Below are 19,763 nucleotides of genomic sequence, written 5' to 3'. Positions count from 1 at the left end.
ATTTTCCCAGTAGCCTCATTTGGACTCGTAATAGTTAAATATCCCGACAGTACGGTGTTTTTGAGATTTGTAAAAATATAGAAGAGCTGTCTCGTAGATTTGCTGATCGCTGCAATAGAATTGTCGATTTTCCATTGATTTTTCCTCTATCAAGTGCCTAGTGTCGTAACGGGCTTCTCGTCAGGGTAAAGGGCTAATTTGAAAAGAGAACCCTTGGTCGACAATCTTAACTTGTTTTTGCACCACAGGTTTTGATTTTGAAATCTTTTTGGAAACTCTTCTCCACCTCTGGTAAAAAGCAAATCCGAATGTTGTTCTTTAGGTTCTGCAAGCATTGTCTCAGTATCCCTATTTGGGCTCCTGACGGTACGGTTTTTTTTTTTTTTTTTTTTTTTTTTTCAAAATTTGTATGAATTTTTACGTTGATTTGTCAACCGCTGGAGTACAATTTTCGATTTTCCACTGATGTTTTGTTTTTATCAAATCCATAGTATTGAAAAATTCTCATAGTATTTGACCCTTGTTGATTGGGTGTTTAAAAGTTAATTTGACAGTATTGGTGCTTAATTTTCGTCAGTGTCCTTTTCGTTTTCTTTTTGTTCACACTCCTCTTAGTGCATCTTTGTTATGTAGAGAGGGTAAAAATAAATTACTATTATCAATTTACTATATATAAGATAAGTTACCACCTAGAATATGCGACTCAAACTAGAGGTTTTACTTCAGGGTTTCAACTTCTAAGGTTAACTTTCAAAGTGCGTAATACAGGTAAATTCAACGATAATTGTACGAAAATATAAAAAAATTGTATTATGACATAATAATTTGGACGCGTAGCCCTTATGACACGACTTTTAAAAATCCTACTCTCTCATTAAAACTACAAGCCTCTATAATAATTGCAGTTTTGTAAATTCTAGCAAGAAGTCAAGCTAATTTCTGACGTGTGACTTGTGACCACTTGTGACGTGTGAAACCAAGGGCGTGGAGATGCAATATAGACTATACATAATCTATACTCACGACGTAACCTTGGGTTAGCCAAATTGTCCTTCATGCAGAAGTATAATTTAGCGATTACAAACTATGTTAAATAAGAACCCTTTAGCTCCAACTTGAATTCAAAAATAGAATTAATGTCTAAATGATAAAACATATGTAGAAATACTTACGTTTATGCATACTACTGCTATATAAATGCGTGTATTCAAGAAGCAGTGTTGTGGGAATGCTTTTCAAATGCAGTTAATTACAAACACAAATTACACATACCATAAAGTAATTAATTAGTAATTGAAAATACATTGCCAGGGAAGTAATTTGTATTTAATTACAAAATACGTATTTAAAATACAAATTACTGAACTTACAAAATATCTTTTTCTCAAAGAGTACCATTTATGATAAGCATTTTTACAAAATTAATTTTCAAAGTTGGGAGTTTGCTTTTAGCAACAAAATTTCTCAAGCTTCTTATCTCCAAACTGATTCCGCTTTGCAGTGAAAACTGAACTCCCAGCAGAAAGGAGACGTTCTACTGGAGCAGACGATGGTATGGCAGCATTGAACTTTTGGAAAACTCTTACAACGTCCGGAAATTCTTTCAGAGACTGAATCGAGCGGTTTTTATTGTCCTTGAACCTCAATAACTGAACTTTCATGTTACAACCAAAAGAAGAATCCGTATTCGTCCCAAGACCATCACTGTCGAAAGTAAAAGAGTCATTAGAATCGATCGATGATACTTTACTGTCCTCGGCATCACAATCAGTCAAATGATCATCAGCGTTGGCTAACAAAATATGTTTCATTTTGTCACAAATCACATCAATGATTCTGTCACGGATATCTTCCGGTATCCATCTTCCATTGAAAGCAGGGTGGCTTCCACTAGCTATTGCTAGCTCCTCAAAACTAGGTTCGCATAGCTGCATTGTAAAAGCGTGTGGAAACCGGTTCTCTAAACCATCCAAGATCGCTTTCACGAGAGGTTGTGCGTGCTTGATAGAGCGGTTTTGTTTCATATCATCATTTTCTTTCTTAATGCAATCAACGTGGGCAATAAAATTCCCGGAAAACAGTTCTTGTCCCCCTGTAGTATGTTAAGTGCTCTGGCGACAGGCTCAGTTACCTTGGCATACTCCTCGAGAAACTCAAGCTCAATCGATTTGAACTTTGGTAGGTTTAGTGTGGTGCCAACCTGCCCAATCTTGTCTCACACTTCAACATTCCTTTTCACATCATCATGTCGAGAATTCCACCGTGTTGGATTGGGAACAATCAGCTGCTTTGACATTAAATCTTTGTCTTTATCAGAAGCTTTCGAGCTCTGCCTTGTCGCATTCCACAGTGCTTGACACTTCCCCATTGAAGCTTGGTACAGTTTTTTATACGGCACATTTGACATGGCTGTTTCACTATCTTTACTAGCAACAAGATTCAATGTGTGGCTTGCACAACGCAAGTGAGGGGGTAAGTAACATTCACTTCCAGATTCTTCTGCTTCATTTGAGTTTTCTCTCTGTAAGGCGAGCAAATTTCCAACTGAAACGATTACTGAGGTGTCATTTTCGCTTTCAGAATCTTCATTATCATCATTTCTTTCAGGCATAGTGTCAGTGGGGCTGACTGGATATGCAAGTTCCCTGAATGCTTTCAAGAAATTAATGCCATTGTCTGTCATAGTTTTCACAATTTTTGTGTACAGGAGACCACATTTCGTGAATCTTGTTAAGATGATCATCACAAGAAGAATAATCATGCTTTGAATCTTTGACAAGCCATTGCAGCTGACCCTCGACTAAGTTCATCGTTTAGACTGTGTGCAGTAGCACCAATATAACTCTTATGATTTGCAGTCCATGTATCTGCTATAGTGCACACAAAATCCAAGTCAGCAAGTTTCTTCTTCAGATTTATCATCATCTCTGGGAATCACTGGTCTATACGAGTAGACAGGGTGTCTCGACACATAAGTCTTGCATAAGGAGCCAAGCCTTGCACAAGGTTTTTCAAAACTTTTTTCTCCACAGTGATAAGAGGCCGCGTTTCTTTAATTATGTAGTCCACTATGATATCATCAATTTGTCTCTGAGAAAGTTCACTTGGCTTTTTTTTCAAAGAAACCTCTGCTTGGAGTTCTTTTTCTAGGAGGCTGTTTTGTCATGGATTCAGAATCCTGCTGCAATCCTTAAGACCTCAGGTTGACTTGGAGGTTTGACATCCTCTCCTGACTCTGACGTCTCTGACTCATTACCATCAAGGGTGTCTGTTAAAACACGCTTTTTCTTCTATTTTGTTTTCTCCTGGATCTCCTTGTACTTTAAAAATCATGAGCCAGTGATGGATGAACACGCTAAAAAATGAAATTTTTTTAGACACGCTTTCAGACATTTCAGACACCTACCTGACAAAGCAATAAATTACAGACATACATTTTCATTTCGTTTTATTTCGTAAATATGTCAAATCAGGTGTACAAAGTTTGATCTTTAGCAAGCGTGTTCTTTTTGTGGGAAAAAAATCTATGGTTCATCACTGACCAGCTAAAAAAGTAAGTAAATAAAAACAAAAAGAAACAACCTCACCGGAGCAATCTACAAGTGGGACAGAGTTTAGTAACAATTTGTTTATTTTGTTCAGTTCATCTAGACAGAAATAAAGCGTATGTGAACAGTTGTACTTTTCTTTTCATTCACCATTTGGCAGCTATTCTTATATTTCTTTTGAATTTTCTGTTACAAAACCAGGCAAGCTAGTCTAGCAGCAGGGAAGTAGATGTCCAAAACCTCTTCTCCAGGGCTACGTGCACTGACACGTCTGAAATTGAAAATTATGAACCCTGATTTGGGAGGATCTTTAATATTAGATTTAGCCTGAATCTCATTACAGTTTGCTCATCCTGCTGTTGTCTGAGCCTTCTAAAGCGATTCTTTTACATATTACATCCAAAAGACTGACTAATTATTCTTATCTGAATTAAAAGTCATTTTGCTTCTCAAACCTTGTTTTTAATGTTGAAGGAATACTTTTAAAATTGCTTAGGTAACATTTCAGCTTTAGGAGAGGAAAAAAACTTGTTATGCAAAGGGTCACAACCAGTAGAAAGAAAAAACTGGCAAGTAGACATTTACAAGTCTATTTGCCATCAGATGAAGTTAAGCATTTGTATGCTTATCGCCTGTCTCATCTCCACCTGAGTCTTTGTTTTAACCCAATTTTATTATTTGCCTGATAAGAAGTAAAACCTTGAAGTATAGACTAAGATTTTCTCAGGCTTATGTTCCACCTAATTTTAGTGCCTTAGACTTTGTATGACACTGATATTCATCATTTCAGTTTAATTTTATTAACCTCAGTAATCAGTCCAGTTAAAACACTTTAAAATGCTTTCCTTACTTCAAAAGACTGGATACTAACAATGACAACTAATGGAATTTTTTTCCTTTGCTACTGAACTTTTGTTGTTTTAAAATATCCCTACTCTACAAATATAGCTGGCCTTCAGTACAGTGTTCCTGTGGGTTTCCTCCTAATCAAGATCTTAAAAAGCTAACTATACAAATGTAGTTAGGAACTCAACAGTTGAGATTCCAGAGTCTTAGTAGATCTGAAGAGCCTGTCCTTGTCTGCCCAGTGCAGGCTGGTCTTAAACCAGGAGAAGGCTGTAACTTGATTATTAATTTTCTTTGCATAATGCATAGGATAGGAGTAAAATAGATCACAATGTGACTTTTGACCATTACATAGGGCACATCCCCCCGTGCATGAGCACTGCCTTATCTCAGACACACATATTGCAAAAAAAAAACTAAATTCGGACAAGGCTGCCTGACCACAGGCAGGCTTACAAAATCATTGAAAAATGTATCTGTTTTTCAGCAAGCTTGTCTGTGATTAGGTTTGGTTTGGTTGTACCATTGGTTTTAGTGTTTTTATGATCTATTTTGGTTGTTTGCTAAAACTAGAAAGCCCACTTAGCTTGGACTGACTAGGCAGTATGGCAACTGAAACATGACAGACTTAATGGTGAAAACTTCAGCTTCCAATGTTTATTTCTTCAAGAATAAAATTTGACACATCCAATGGTGAAACAATCCAATTTCTAGGTAGTATCATAGGGACTTTACAAGGATTTAGCTGTTAAAGAGTGGATTAGCTGGCAAACTACTGGGCATCTTACCTTACTGAAATCTTCACGGGTTACAATTAGAACAAGACTAGAGACAGTTCTGACAAAGAATAAAAGTTGGGTAAACCGAGGTCTGGGAGGGCTAGTTGCCCCCCTCCAGGCCATAGCAAATTATACCCCTGCTGTTTCACAGCACTTGTCTTAGATTAAGTCCATCCAAGGTGGACTAGGCCTATGTGTGTCATTTAGACGTGTTGTTCAAACTTTAAGATCCTGTCTCAAAGATTAGCATTGTCTAAGACTAGGTTCAAGCTTTAAATATATGGCCAAGATAGGCTCCACGATGTCTATCAGTTATTTGAAATTTTGAGGGTTGTTTATGGTTTAAATATTGAAGCAAATCACATACTTTTTAAAAAGATTTTGATACATCCAATGGTGAAACAATCCAATGTCTAGGTGTCATGTAGAGATTTTACAATGATTTAGCTATTAAAGAGTGGATTAGCTGGTCAACTACTGGGTATCTTACCCTACTAAAAATCTCAAGGGTTACTGCTGAAGCACAACTAGAGATATTCTGACGAAGGGCTAAAAGTTCGGTTCTAACTAGGTTAACATACTACTTTTAAAAAAGGTGAAACAAAGGTCACTATAAAGCAACCTATCTGCAGCTGACTTACCTTCAAATGCAGATGGAAGTTTGAGGTTGCAGAAACTGATCCTCTGATTTCCTTGCTTGGACAAGATTCACAAACTGCTACAACTTTTTCATCATCAAGAACACTTTTTATTCTGAAGAATTTCCCATCCAGAACAATTGGAGTGGTTTGCCCTTCGATGCCCGCCATGATGACTTTATTTTTGAAAAGTTTGCCAAATTATCGTCTCAAAATCCGTCAGAAAAATGGTTTGCTCAGAAAAACAGTGAATACTTTTTAAAACTGTGTTTGATAGACAAAAGTATTAAGGAATATTAGGAAACGTTAATTTGTATTTAAATACAGAAAAAAAAATTAAATATGTATTTAAATTACTTGATCTAATTTGTAATTAGATGCGTATTTAAATACTTCGAAAGGTAACTAAACACGTATTTAAATGCTTGTAATTAATTACTTCCACAACATTGTCAAGAAGTAAATTGGATTGGATATATTATTTAACGGGGCTTATGACATCTAAACGATAATACATGGAAGCGACAAACTCAAATAGGCCCAAACTCAAACAACTTTTAGACATTCAGTTTAAATGCAAACGCGTCTAGCATTTACTCCTCATTCTTCCCTGGATTCTGTATCATGCATGGTTTTGCTTATGGTTTTCGCCTTAAATACTCAATTTTCGACCTTATTCAAATCCATTTGCTCTCCTGTACCTTCCAAAATTCAGAGGAAATACTTATTTTGTTGGTTGTCTGCCTTTCTGTCTTTCCTGCAATAAGGAACAAATTGGACTTCTCCTTCTCAAGAATTGGAATTTGATGATTTTAGTTGTACTTTCTTTGCCCAGTTCTTAAATACAATCTCAGCATTATTTTTTTATTGCTGTAATTTTTACTCATTGTATTGCGTAACTGTTTATTAAAATTATTGGTATCAATCGGGTGGTTTTTTATAGTAAAAGAAAAAAAAAACTCATAGTCTGAAAAAGCTTTCTAATGCGGTTTTGTATATTGAATTCGAAAATGTAGTCAGGTTCACGTCTGTTTTTTTTTCATAGGTTTGCGTTGATGGGACAAGAAGCCGTAGAAATCAGTTGAAACTAAAGTATTTAAATAACACAAACTAATGCAGCATGCAGCATTGGCAATGGGCCCTCTATAAGAAGCAGACCCTTGACCTATCCAAGATCAAATGATGTAAAAGTGATTTTATATGCATTTTGGCATAATTGGTATTATATATCCATTTTTTATTTCAATATTATTTAATTTCTCATTTCGCATTTCAAAATATCTTGCGAAACAAAATGTCATGTCAATGTCAGCTTTATCTGTTTTCTTGTGGATTTTTCCTTTTTTCTTCTCAATTGTAATCGCAACTATACTTTCATGACTTCTTTTTTTCTTGGATCTAGTTTTATTTCAGCTTTCAAAAGCTGAAAAGCAATAATTCAAAATGAAATAAATTCAAAAGCTGAAAAGCTGTGTTATCCTAGTTAGCTAGAATAGATTTCAAGCTGAATTCTGGCTCTGTCCGACAGAGTATAATCTAACTTTTTGCTATGGATTAATCACAGAGCTCCTACTATATAATTTATTTCTTCTTTTTTTCGTTTTTCAATAATTTTAGAGTTTTTTTTTGTTTTTTTCTTTTTTTTATAGATGAATGGGATGATCCCTCGCTCTTAAGAAGTCATGTTAACTTACTTCACATGCGACTTTTATTTGAACGAAGAATGAAAATGATGGCGTCTGAAAAGGCAAGGAAATTGGCTAATCAGCTACGGAGATCTCGCGCTGTCGAAGAGCAGGACAGACAAGGGGTACGTTGAAAAAGTGGTGTTGTGAGGCTCGCTGAAATTGGCCAACATTTGGCAACATTGTTATTTTACTAAGAAAGCCTTTTTGCTTTACTGTTTTCTGGGCTTTATAGTAGATAGATGTTTTGACCCCGAAAATTTCCACAGCAACTATTTTCTTCTTTCTTTTTGTTTTAAAAGGAAGTGGCTACATTGATGCAAAATCCATCAAGTAGTTGTTGAGTATGCTCTTGCGAAGGTTTTAGGTACAAAACCTTCCGTTGACATTATTCATATTTTCTGGATATTATTTATCCATAAACACCCGGCGGGTAAATTAATAATCCCAGACGATCGTTATTTTACATGTAAGGGAAATTTTCCAGGAGAGAATTGTTGGGGAGGTATGAATTATCGGGGGGAGACAATTTCCCGTGGCGGGGAGGGATGAATTCACTCTGGGGATTTTCAGCGACGGGGAGGTAATTTCGCTGCGGGAGGAGTTTTCCACAGTGAATAATTTTTCAAATTCTATTAAATTAAGAAATATGATCGTTATCATTATGCGAGGGAGAATTTTCCGCGAATAAGAATTTCCCTAGGGGAGTTTTCTGCAGGGGAGAATTTTCCGGGGGGGGGGGAGGATTTCTTTGAATTTCCTTTCTTTCAGGATCCCACCAATGTGCGACGGGTAAGCTAATGTTCTATACCAAAATATAAAGATCAAATTTAACTTATTTTTTGCCTGTCATGTGTGAGATGCTGTGGACTAGTTCCTGGTCTGTATTCCCTGTGAATTTTCTAAACCGTTGCAGATCAATCTACATACTTTTGATGGCTTTGTCAAAGTTTGGAGTATTTTTGTGTCACATGAAAATTTTCAATTAAACTACATTGAAGAAGTTTAAACTAGATTTTGGTATCTAAGATTCACTAAGCTGTTACCATTCGTGTGAAAAACCCCTTCAAAGCTGATTCACGGTGTAGATAACTACATTTGTGTTATGGAAAAAAAATTTCGTCTTGACATGAAGATTTTCCGAGAACAACTAGCCAATATTTATTTACATAAAAATCAAAAAGTAAAATAATAATAACTGGTGTTGCTTGTGAAATTCAGAGGGCTTGTAAACCGCTTTAATACTTGAGGTTTTATTAAATAGTTTACGGATCAAATGTTTTTGTAGCTGTTCTAAATGACGAAAGTTTCTGAGATTCTCAAGGTTGCAACAATTGAATAAAATGAATCCTTTGACCTAATGTTGTGATCTGGGCACTGGTCCCATGTGTATGTACAATATGATGTAAAAATGATTTCAAAATATAGTTTTTTCTTGAAAGTGCGGAAAGAGTTGAACAATTAAAACGAGTATAAATTAGCTTGTGTATAGTGTCAAACTTAAAACAAATAGCGATTAGGTCTACTGTAAATGGAGAAATAATTTCTTAGACCACATTGGCGGGGTTTTTAAAGGCCAAACGAAAAGACTAAAGAAACACACAAAGCGAATATTTCCAGAGAACAACCGCCTTTCTTCTTCAGCGCGAACAAATTGTATAATGAAGGAAAATGCCGAAGAGAAAAAAACGTGGAAAGTCAACAAAACCCATTTCAAAACCAATGAAAAGAACAGAAAAAAATTAAAAGATATATAAAATTCAATAAAAGATCAAAAATTATAAGAATTAAAATCAAATACCTAACAACCATAAAAAAAAGTCATTGCCAATATCCGTGATTTGCACAAAATCCAAAAAATTATGAACTGCCATCGGCGGATACTAACGAACAACTGAGAAATAAAATAAAAAATTCATTCACTCAAACAAACGAACCAGGAATTAAATAAATTGGAGAACTACGTTACCTGATTTCTGATTTTAACCATTGCATTTCTTGTGGATACCCTTTGAGACATAAGGGGTTGTTGACGTGTTTGATTATGTGATTTTGAAGATGGTTCAGGTTTATTCCAGGGGTTACTAAAGTATCGGCTTCTCTTTTGAGAAAACCGAAATACGACTCATTTATCCTTAAATCACCTGAATCTCTGTTCATAGCTAGACCTAAATGTCGGTATTTATAAATTTCAATGGCTTCTCTGTAATGCTGGACAATACCTTTGTCATGCGAAATTAGGCTAGCTTTGTTAAATAAAACAGCATGGTCTGGGTTATTAAATATGGGTTCTGCAAGGACAGAGTCAAAATTTTCTGCTTTTTTCCGCTTTTTAAGGGTGTTACTAATTGAGGTAGAATGCTTAGTAATCTATCTGTAAGTCGTTGATCAGTTCTTCCGATGTACCAAAGACCACAAGAGCAAGGAATTCAGTAGACACCAGAGTTTTAAACTATCGGGATATGGTCTTTACCTTGATAAATTTGGGAACTGATAGTTTTTCTAAGTCTATAGTAAGTGTAAATGTTATTTTTCCTTAGATTTTTGGAAATATAATCTGAAAACCCTTTAACGTACAGTAGACACAGATAAACTGAATTTTCCCTTTGATTTGTGTTTACTGTGTCACCATCTGATAATTTTTAATACGTTTTACAATAACAGAATTTATTAAACTAATTGGATAACCATTCCCAAATAAAATATCTCTAAGGTAGTCGAGCTCTGAATCCAGGAAACGTGGTGAACAAACTTTCAATGCTCTGTCAACTAGAGAAGTGACCACTCCTCTTTTCAAAGCAGGAGAATGATTAGAGGAATAATTTAAGTAACGGTCAGTATGTGTAAGTTTTGTGTAGACCCCAAACTCGAAACATGTATCATTTCGGTGCACCAGGACATCTAAGAAAGAAAGACGCATACCTACCTCTGATTCCTGAGTAAATTTATATTTTGGATCCAAGGAGTTAAGCAAGTGAAGGAAAGACCCCAGAGAATCCTCACCGTGCTCCCACAAATAAAAAAATATCATCTTGAAAACGAACCCAAAATTTAGGTTTACAAAAACTTTGCAAAATAGCCCTTTCTTCAAGGTTTTCTATGAAGATATCAACCTCTATTGGTGAAAGGGGGGCGCCCATTGGAAGCTCATAATTCTGTCTACAAAAATGACTCTGTATTGGAAGTAAAAAGAAGTTCTGTTGCATAGGGATGTAAGGGGAAGAAGTGTCTGATTTGAACGTGTAGATTTTTCTGATATAGATGGGTTAGAACTGAGTTTATGCTCCAAAACCAGTTCGGCCTTTTGAGGAATCACAATCGGTATATATTGAATCCGCATCAAAACTGCCAATTCTTGTATATGGTTTAACCGAAACTTTCTTTACCTTGGCAACGAAATCAGCAGAATTTTTAATATAGGATTTTTAAGCCTGAATTAGTGGGCGAAATACAACTGCTAAGAATTTCTCTATTTTTACTGTATGAGAATTAAACGAGGAAACAAGGGGTCGACATGGATTACCGGGATTATGAATTTTAGGAAGACCATAAAAACGAGGAGCCGTGCACCCACCTGGGTAAAACCTTTTGTACAATTGATTTGTGGTTTCACCTTTCCCTTTTAGATAAGAAATCTCTTTTTGGACTTCCTGGATAAATTTTTCTGTGGGATCGGTTGCTAATTGTTGATATGTGTTATAATCCTTTAAAATTTCTCTGACTTTTTTTGTTGTAATCATCTGAATCCAATACAACTACAGTGTTGCCTTTATCGGCTTTATTAATAATCCTGAAATGATCTTTATGTAGTGAGCGTTAAACTCCAAAAATATGTATGGTGTCTGAGTAATACGTTTAATTCTTTAATTCAAACTAGAAAAATACCTGAAAATTTAAAAATTAGTTGGTTTTTGTTAGGTTCTAACTAGTCGACAAGTGATTTTACGGGTAGAACTTTAAACATTGAAAAGATCATCTCAAGTGATCAAATAATGAACAAGGGATGAACAAGTGAACAAGGGATAGTCTCAAGTGAACGAGTAAAAGAAATTACATAGTTCATTGGAAATATGGATAGCTGCCTGATTGTCTGAGGTTCGTCTCTTATTGATTCAAATGAGAAAAGGCATAGGTTTTTACCTGTTTGTTATAGTAAGGACCGAACTCTTGAGGATAGTAATCCGGATTGCAGCGGTAGCTAGCAGCCTATTAAGAGACGATCACGTCCTATACTAAGAAATAAAAAATCCATTACCCCTAATGATAGAGTCAGATTAAAAAACGAGGCACTGAAAAATCATAGAGAGTTGTTTAACGGCCAATTTGAAACGAAATTGCTACATCTAGTGCCTTTTGTAATAAAAAAAAGTTTCCAAAAAAAATAGAATCAATTTTCTACGAAGTATGGTGTCTGAGCAATAATTTTAATGTTTCAATTCAAACTAGAAAAATACCTGAAAATTTGAAAATTAGTTTTGTTTTCTGATAGTTTCTAACTACTTGACGCGTGATTTTGTGGGTATAACTTTAAACATAAAAATATATGATCTGAAGTGAATCCGGGTTGCAGCGGTAGCTAACAACCTAGTAAGAGACGATCACGTCCCACACTAAGAAATACAAAAACCTATAACTCCTAAAAATAGAGTTAGATCAAAAGAAGATACACTATTAGAGTCACCTTGTCCAATACCCCTTTATAGGAAACTAACTGTCTCTTGGCTTGAATAACGAGGAAAATTCATTGGCCCAAAAAACAAGAAAAGTTGCTCCAAGCACGATGTTCTGCATTGACGGCATCTTTTTTCCATTTTTTTCTTTCTCTGCAGCTAGCGGGACACTTGAAAATCATAAATAGCGGTTTAGGAAATCGCTACATCTAGTGCCTTTTGTAATTAGAAAAAAATAGTTTTTAAAATAGAATCAATTTTTTACCAAAAACTGCATTTTTGTACAACACTGTAGTAACAAATGTTATTAACATCACCTTTATATGAAGATCAAAATAATATTTTTTACATAATCAAAAGCATGTAGATATTGCTATTATAATTGGATTTCATAATCCGGGTTGCAGGGGTAGCTATGAGCCTAGTAAGAGACGATCAAGTCCCATAGTAAAAACTACAAAACCCCATAAATCCAAAAAATAGTGTCAGATCACAACAAAATTATACTATAAGAACCGCCATGTTTGAAAACCCTAAATAGGAAACTTACTGTCCCTTGGCTTTAATAACGAGGAAGCTATTGGCGGGGAAAACAAGAAAAGTGGCTGAAACTACGATATGTCGCATCGATAGTATCTTTTTTTCTTTCGTTTTTTTCTTCTTCGCAGCTAGCGGAAACTGGAAAATTATAGAGAGCTGTTTAGTGGCTAATTTTATAGGAAAATGATGTATTTAAAAACCTTTAGTAATTTCACAAAAATAAATTTTAAAATAGAATCAAATTATTACGAAAAACTATATTTTTGTATAACTCTTGAGTAGAAAATTCGGGTTGCAGCGGTAACTCACGACCTAGTAAGAAACGATTACGTCCAATACTAAGAAATACAATAGCCCATAACTTCTAAAGTAGATCAAAACAATAATTACTCTATTAGAACTGTTTTGTCCGAGACCCTTATATAGGAAACTTACCGTTACTTGGCTTGAATAACGAGGAAAATCTATTGGCTTGAAAAACAAGAAAATTTGCTTGAACTGCAATGTTCTGCATATACGGCATCTTTTTTCTCTCTTTTCCTCAGCAGCTAGCGGGGCACTGGAACATCACAGAGCTGTCTAATGGCTCATTTGAAAGGAAGCTGATTAATTTAAAAGCCCATTCGTAATTAACAAACATAATTTTAAAAATATAATCATTTTTTTAGGAAAGACTGCATTTTTCTATAACATTTTATTAGCAAATGTTATAAACATCATCTTGCATACAAAGGTCAAAATAGGATTTCAACATTATAAAAAGCATGTAAATGTAGTTGTAGGAAATGTAGTAATTTTCTAGGGGGTTAATGCAAAATCTGACTTGTCAATTGAAGCTACAATATCCGGGTTGCAGCGGTAGCTTGCAACCTAGTAAGAGACGAACACGTCCAATATTGAAAAATACAATAGCCAGTAACTCCTAAAAATAGGGTCAGATCAAAACAACAATACCTTAAAGGATTACCCTGTTTCGTCTATTATAAACTTTTTTAGTTTGTTTGTCCGAACTATTTATAATTGATTGGGTGATCTTACCATATCTTGTAGAGCTTGGAATAAGAGATCCGAATGAACAACATAAAGCTAAAAGCCGACACCTACTATCCTGGAAATCTTAGAAAACCGTTTAGCATTTCCCAATTTTTGTCTAAGATATAGATATTCAGTTTTATTGAAACTTATCATTAGAAAGTATGATTTATTTTTTTAATTAAACAGAGTAGAATTTCTCAAGTTCAGGAAAGGGTAGTCCTTAGAAATGTTCTAGCATACCTGCTTGGGAAACGCTAGAATCAGCTGAAAGGAAATATTATTTGAGCAATTTTTAGCTTTGGGAGTTCTCTGTGGCGCTACTCCCTTTGATTGAAAACCTTGCCAACACAGGCTACGTGAAATTTAATGGTTTCTTCCATCAAATTATATTGTCAAACCACAGATTCTCAATTACTTTCGATGACGGCTAGTTATCTGGGAGAATTTGCTAATGAACTTTTTGTCTTTGAGACAGTCAACCGACGCTGAGGGCCAGAAAATCATTTTAAAGTGCCGAATCATCTTAAACTGCTTTCATGTGTCTTTCTTTTTTCTACCTTGTTAAATTTTTTCCATCCTCTAGGGTTACGTATTTCAGTTTTGGAATCCCAGCAAAAGTTCCTAAGTTTAAGTGTATTTGTCAATTAAACAGTTCATGGTAACAAACTGTTAGTAAGGAGCGACCCGACTCATTAGGAACCGAAACTCTAAAAAATATAATTTTCATACTGATAGATATATCAAAAGAACAGGATTTTTATGCTGATTTCAAATATATAAGTTTCATTAAGTTTAATCCTACCCATCAAACGCTACGAGCCAGAGAAAATTTGCCTGATTTTTGAGAAAAAGGGGGAACACCCGTCATAGAATGAAAATCACATCATATTCAGCGTATCAGGAAACCCTAATGTAGAGGTTTCAAGCTCTTACCTAAAAAATGTGGAATTTGTATCTTTTGCCAGAAGAAAGATAACGGAAGCGTCTTAATTTTTTTTTTTTTTCACCAGGGGTTGTCGTATCAACCCAGTGCGCCTAGAACGTCGGGAGAGGGCTCATTCTAACGGGAATGAGACGTTCTAGTGCCTTTTACAGTGAAAAATTGGAGGGCAACTAGGCCCCCTCTCACGCCAGTTTTTTTTTCAGAATCGTCTGATCAAAATTCTGAGAAAGCTATTTTGTTCAGCATTTTTAAAAGACCCTATAACTATATATTTGGAGATAACATGACCCCCCAAAACCTCTGGGGATAGGTCTTTGTCATAAAGTTTGCCCATTGTTTACGTATCGTGTTTGTTATTGGGAAGTATGCATACATCTTTCGGGTGGGTAGGGGAAGACGAACTTTCTGCTAGGTGGATTTTGCACTGGGAGAATTGTCCATGGAGATAGAAGTTTCCAGGGAGTGAACTTTTCAGGGAAATTTTTATACTAAAGGAAATGGCCAGAATTCCTGTACGAATTTTTCTTTTTTTTATATGTCTTGATTTCTGTTAACTGACTCAGTTTAAAGCGTGGAGATGTTAGGGTAATTGCCCGGAGTAAACTTTCGGCAGGATTTGTCCATGGGGAGGGGAATTTTTCCGCCAGATTCCCTGGTGTTATTTGAAAAATTGTCAGAAATTAAATAAAAAAAACAAACAAGGTTTTTTTTAACTCAAAGTAAGGAGCAACATTAAAACTTAAAACGAACAGAAATTATTACGTAAGTGAGGGGGTTGCCTCTCCTCAAAACTTCGCTTTTTACGCTTTTATCGTGAACTGCAAAAATGTCTGATCCGTTTGAACCTTGCAAATACAAATTGAGTTCGCTTAATTTTGAAAAAATATCTGCCAAATAAGTGATCTTGAGGATGTATCTGACGTCCAGTAGATGTTTAACATATTAATTTTTTCCTTTCAAGTAAATTGTAACTTCATTGTGCAATTCCACCAATCGTTTCAGTACCTTTCCCCTGGATAACCAGCGAACTTCTGTATGCAGAAGAAGAGATGTATCATTGCTATCCATTTCTTCACACAGTTTTTGAAATAGGCGGGCTTGTAAGGGTTATGTTTTAATATAATTTACAATTTTCACAGTTGTAACAATTACTGTTTCGAAATCACCGGGCAATGCTCTGAAACCAGTGCTTCCCCAAGAAGGCTACAGTGTTTCTACAAAGTACACAGACTTTACTCAAGATCTCTCGTAACCACACTGCTCTTTTGCAGCTCATAGCCCGAGCACCGTCAGTGCATATACCGAACAGTGCTTTCACTTTAAAGCTTTTCCTTTTATATGGGAATCAATTGTATTGAAAATTACCTCAGCAATTCCACGACTTACTGACTTGAAGAACAAGATATCTTCATGCACGTCCTTCTGCCATAGATAAAACACAAAAACAAGCAGTTGAGATAGGCCTTGCATGTCCGTAGACTCATCTAGCTGTAGTTAGTATAGGATTCACTACCTCTTTTTCTAAGACAGCAAAAAGGTGGGTCCCAAGGTCAGAAATTTTTGTTAGATGGGTTGGAGCCCAGTCAACTTTGGGAACCAATGTGCTAAGGAATATTTTCTCGAAAGAATATTAGCCACGTTTCCTCTGTTCATTAAGTAGCCACCTCTGCCTTAGACCATCGGTCCGGACACCTTCTTGCTCAATACTCCTCTTTTGGTTCACTTAATTAGGCAAAATCAGTAGCAAAAATATGTATTAATTATTAAAAAATATAGTTGTTTGAAATTTCAGCCCCCTCAGAAAGCACTTTTCTTGTGTCACAATCTAAAATGTTGGCTTCATGCCAACATTTTGTTAATGTTTCTCGTTGCTCACTTGGATGGTCGCAAAAGAAAAGTTCGGAGTCTTACTCACTAGAAATTATTCTTTAGATTATGGCCAATACGGAATGTTGCTGAAAAGAGATGCCTTAACCTAAATACTTTATCTGAGTTTCGTGTAATGCAGGCACTAAGTCAAGGGAGGGCCAAGGGGTTTTGGTCAAGAATTCACCAAAATTTGTGTCTTTCTATATAAGTAAATAAATATATATATTGTTATCTAATTGTCTTGTACTAATTTGCCTTCTAGCTTCTGACGACTTTACCCCCCCCCCCCCCGCCCGAAATAACCGAAAGAAGTTTTATTTTGAGTAAAATAAGTTGCAATGGAGAAATATTTTAAAATAAAATGTCTTCTAGATATGTTTTGTTGCTTTCAACGATAAACCTTTAAACTTAATTAATAACTAAGGCCAGACTGAATTTCTATTTTACATGAACAAAATAATTCAAAGAATCAAGTAGTGTCCTAGACAAAGATATTGAAATTAAAACTTTTATTTAGGAATAAGTGGGCTATTTAAGCTGTAGCGGTCCTCAGCACAAAAGAAAGAGAAAAAACCCATATAATTCAGCTACATTTAAAATACCCTTCACATCATCACTGAAAGGAAGCGTAGCTAAGACATATTACTTTCTTAAAGTAATGATTTTAGGTAAGTTTAAACTTTAACAGTCTTAGTTTGAATTTTACACTGTTTGAGTATAAGCATCGTTACCTAAGATTAATTGCGGTAAGTCACAGAAATACAGTAATATGCTATTTCATAAATCTTTCTAGTTTCAAGTGCAGAAGCTTAAAAAAATTTTAATCTTTCTGAACATATATTAACCGATAATAATATTTTATTTAATAGGAGATTCATCTAAGAGAGGCGTTATCTGCAACAAAAGTTTTGAAGTTCGAATTAGAAACAGCGCGGAAACAGAAAATGAGTGTGGAAAATCAAATGGCTGAATTAAAGGTAGCGCATGAATCACAGGTACTCAATTTTGTTTTGTATTTATTTTATACACTATTAGATCTTTTATCTACGGCTAGAGCCGTAGTGAATAGTTTTTCATAAAATAGGAGCATAATTTTTCAAGAAAACCCACTCATCTTTCTTTCTGAGGAGCTGTCTCTTCTCATGCTATTGTTCTTTAGCACTGGTGCATAGCTTGCGTTGTTTGCTTGCAGTAGGAAAGTTTTAAAGCTGAGTCATATTCGGGAGATTTGACATTGATCATCCTTTGTTTGACATATATCATCCCTTTGAAATTATCATCCATGGTGAACCTAAGGTATATGCTGATCCCTTGTAAGGAAAGTCCAACGGAGGCTAAAAACTAAATTGAAGACTATTCGGGAAGACTATTTAGGAAGAAAAGGTATATCGAGCATATAAAGGTATAACCATTTAAAGCTTAAAGTTAGAAAAGTTAGTATCAGGCCAAGACAGATGCTACATTCCTTCATACTTCCGATCAAATCGGCAACAGGTAAGGATCACGTCTGACCAAATTGACAGTACGTAGGGGTATTATTCTGCGAGATTGCCTGTGTCTGGTTCTTAAGATACCTGCACCTGCAAATGATTTAGGTGACAGGTGTAGTAAACCCATGTGGTTTCCCCGTCGTAAAAATTTAGTTTTATCACGGTTGAACTTTTTCAGAAAAATAAAGTTTTATTTTACCGCATAAAAGCTCGTACCGAGGGCGCAAAAATGGTTACGGTCACGCCCCTGACATTAGAAACACCATTTTATGCTTCAATAACATGAATGTAAATATTTTACTAATGGTTTTCCCTCCAGATTGCTCCCCATCATTTTTATTCGCTTAATGTAATATATTATATTTTCTTTCAAGTCTATTTTTTGTCTTTCTTTCAAGGTTTATTTTATTTACATAAAAATAGCAACAAAAACAATAATTTTGCGCACAGCCTTGGCACAATCTAATCACCTCTAATTTATTTTATATTATCTTTCTAGGCTAATTTTGTCTTTCTCTAAACTCTAGTTTTATTTAACTAGTAATGAATGCTAAAACTAGCAACAGACGCAATAGATCTGCGCACGCCCCTGCTACAATCTTTTCAGATCTGATGAATTTTGTATTTACTTTCGAGCCTGATCTTATCTTTCTTTCGAATGTTGATCACATATCAATGAAAGTTAAAGCTAATTGATGTGCGAAAATTGTACGAAATTTCTGCGCACACCCCTGCTACTGTTTTATCATCTCTTTTTTATTCATATTTTTGTTTCAAGGATAATTTTATCTTTCAATTCCAATTTATTGGAACAATTGGGTAATTTCCTGCTATTATTAAGTTCTTTTCTTGATAAATGGACCCAGCGCGTTAAAAGGGGAAATTTTAAATCAAGTGACAAAATTATTAAATGTGGCGTTTCTCAAAGATCATTTCTGGTACTCCTTATCTATATTAAGGATTTGGATAAGTGCCTGGTAAGCCGTGGTCTATCAACTAGTGAAATTTCTAAGGTTAAGGCTATATTACCGAGCTTTGCAGACGATACCCATTATACGGTGGCTGCTAGGACAGAAAAGGAGCTTCTAAATCTTTTGAAAGGTGGTATGCTATACATTGAAGAATGAATGACACTGAATAGTCTAAAGTTGAACCACAAGGAGAGGTCCTTGGTGATATATGGTAGAAGCCATAATTATTATCCTTGGATTAAGCAGATTCAGTTAAGTGGACACTTCATCTTCCGTGCTAAATCAGTGAAGTATCCTGGAGTTGTACTGGATGAGTGCCTCAGCTTCAAGAATCGTGTCTGTCACATTTTTGCCAACATTGCTTGTAGCTTCGGAATGATAAGAAAACTTCAGGCTACGCGGGTATCAGCGCTGATCAGGAGAACGTTCATGTGTCTAGATATAGAAATGCTCGCGACGCTCATTAAGTCGCTAGTCCGCCCAACTCTCGAATTTGGTTATTGCACAGTTTGTCCATCCCTAAAATGGGTTAAAAACCTTTTGTAACTAAAACAAATTATTTTTAAAACATAATCAATTTTGCCAAAAAATACAGTAAAGAACGACCCTTAGCTCATAGTAAGAAAAATAAGAATATCCAGGTTGCAGCGGTACCTAGCAATCTCTGGGTTGCAGTGGTATTACAGAGTTCGTGTTAACGAACTGTATAGTAAGAGCGGCTCGTCTCAATAGTAACCGAAACTCTAAAA

The 19,763-nt window shown here is 35.4% G+C and overlaps 1 protein-coding gene across 1 annotated transcript in view; it reads left to right on the top strand.

Annotated features, from left to right (window-relative positions):
- Positions 1 to 19,763, top strand: part of Tsc1 (tuberous sclerosis 1 protein hamartin) — a 191,544-nt gene that overhangs the window by 116,326 nt on the left and 55,455 nt on the right. Inside the window, exons 13-14 of the mRNA XM_089103825.1 lie at positions 7,461 to 7,621; positions 17,423 to 17,548. Coding sequence (XP_088959951.1) covers positions 7,461 to 7,621; positions 17,423 to 17,548 — 287 coding nt within the window. The remainder of the gene's footprint in view (positions 1 to 7,460; positions 7,622 to 17,422; positions 17,549 to 19,763) is intronic.

This window comes from Artemia sp. Qi Xiang Cuo, chromosome 18 (genome assembly GCF_049724085.1).
Source record: "Artemia sp. Qi Xiang Cuo chromosome 18, ASM4972408v1, whole genome shotgun sequence".
In the NCBI taxonomy this organism is placed as follows: Eukaryota; Metazoa; Arthropoda; class Branchiopoda; order Anostraca; family Artemiidae; genus Artemia; species Artemia sp. Qi Xiang Cuo.
The sequence above is the reverse complement of the archived record's forward strand: the minus strand, read 5'-3'. Positions and strand labels throughout refer to the sequence as shown.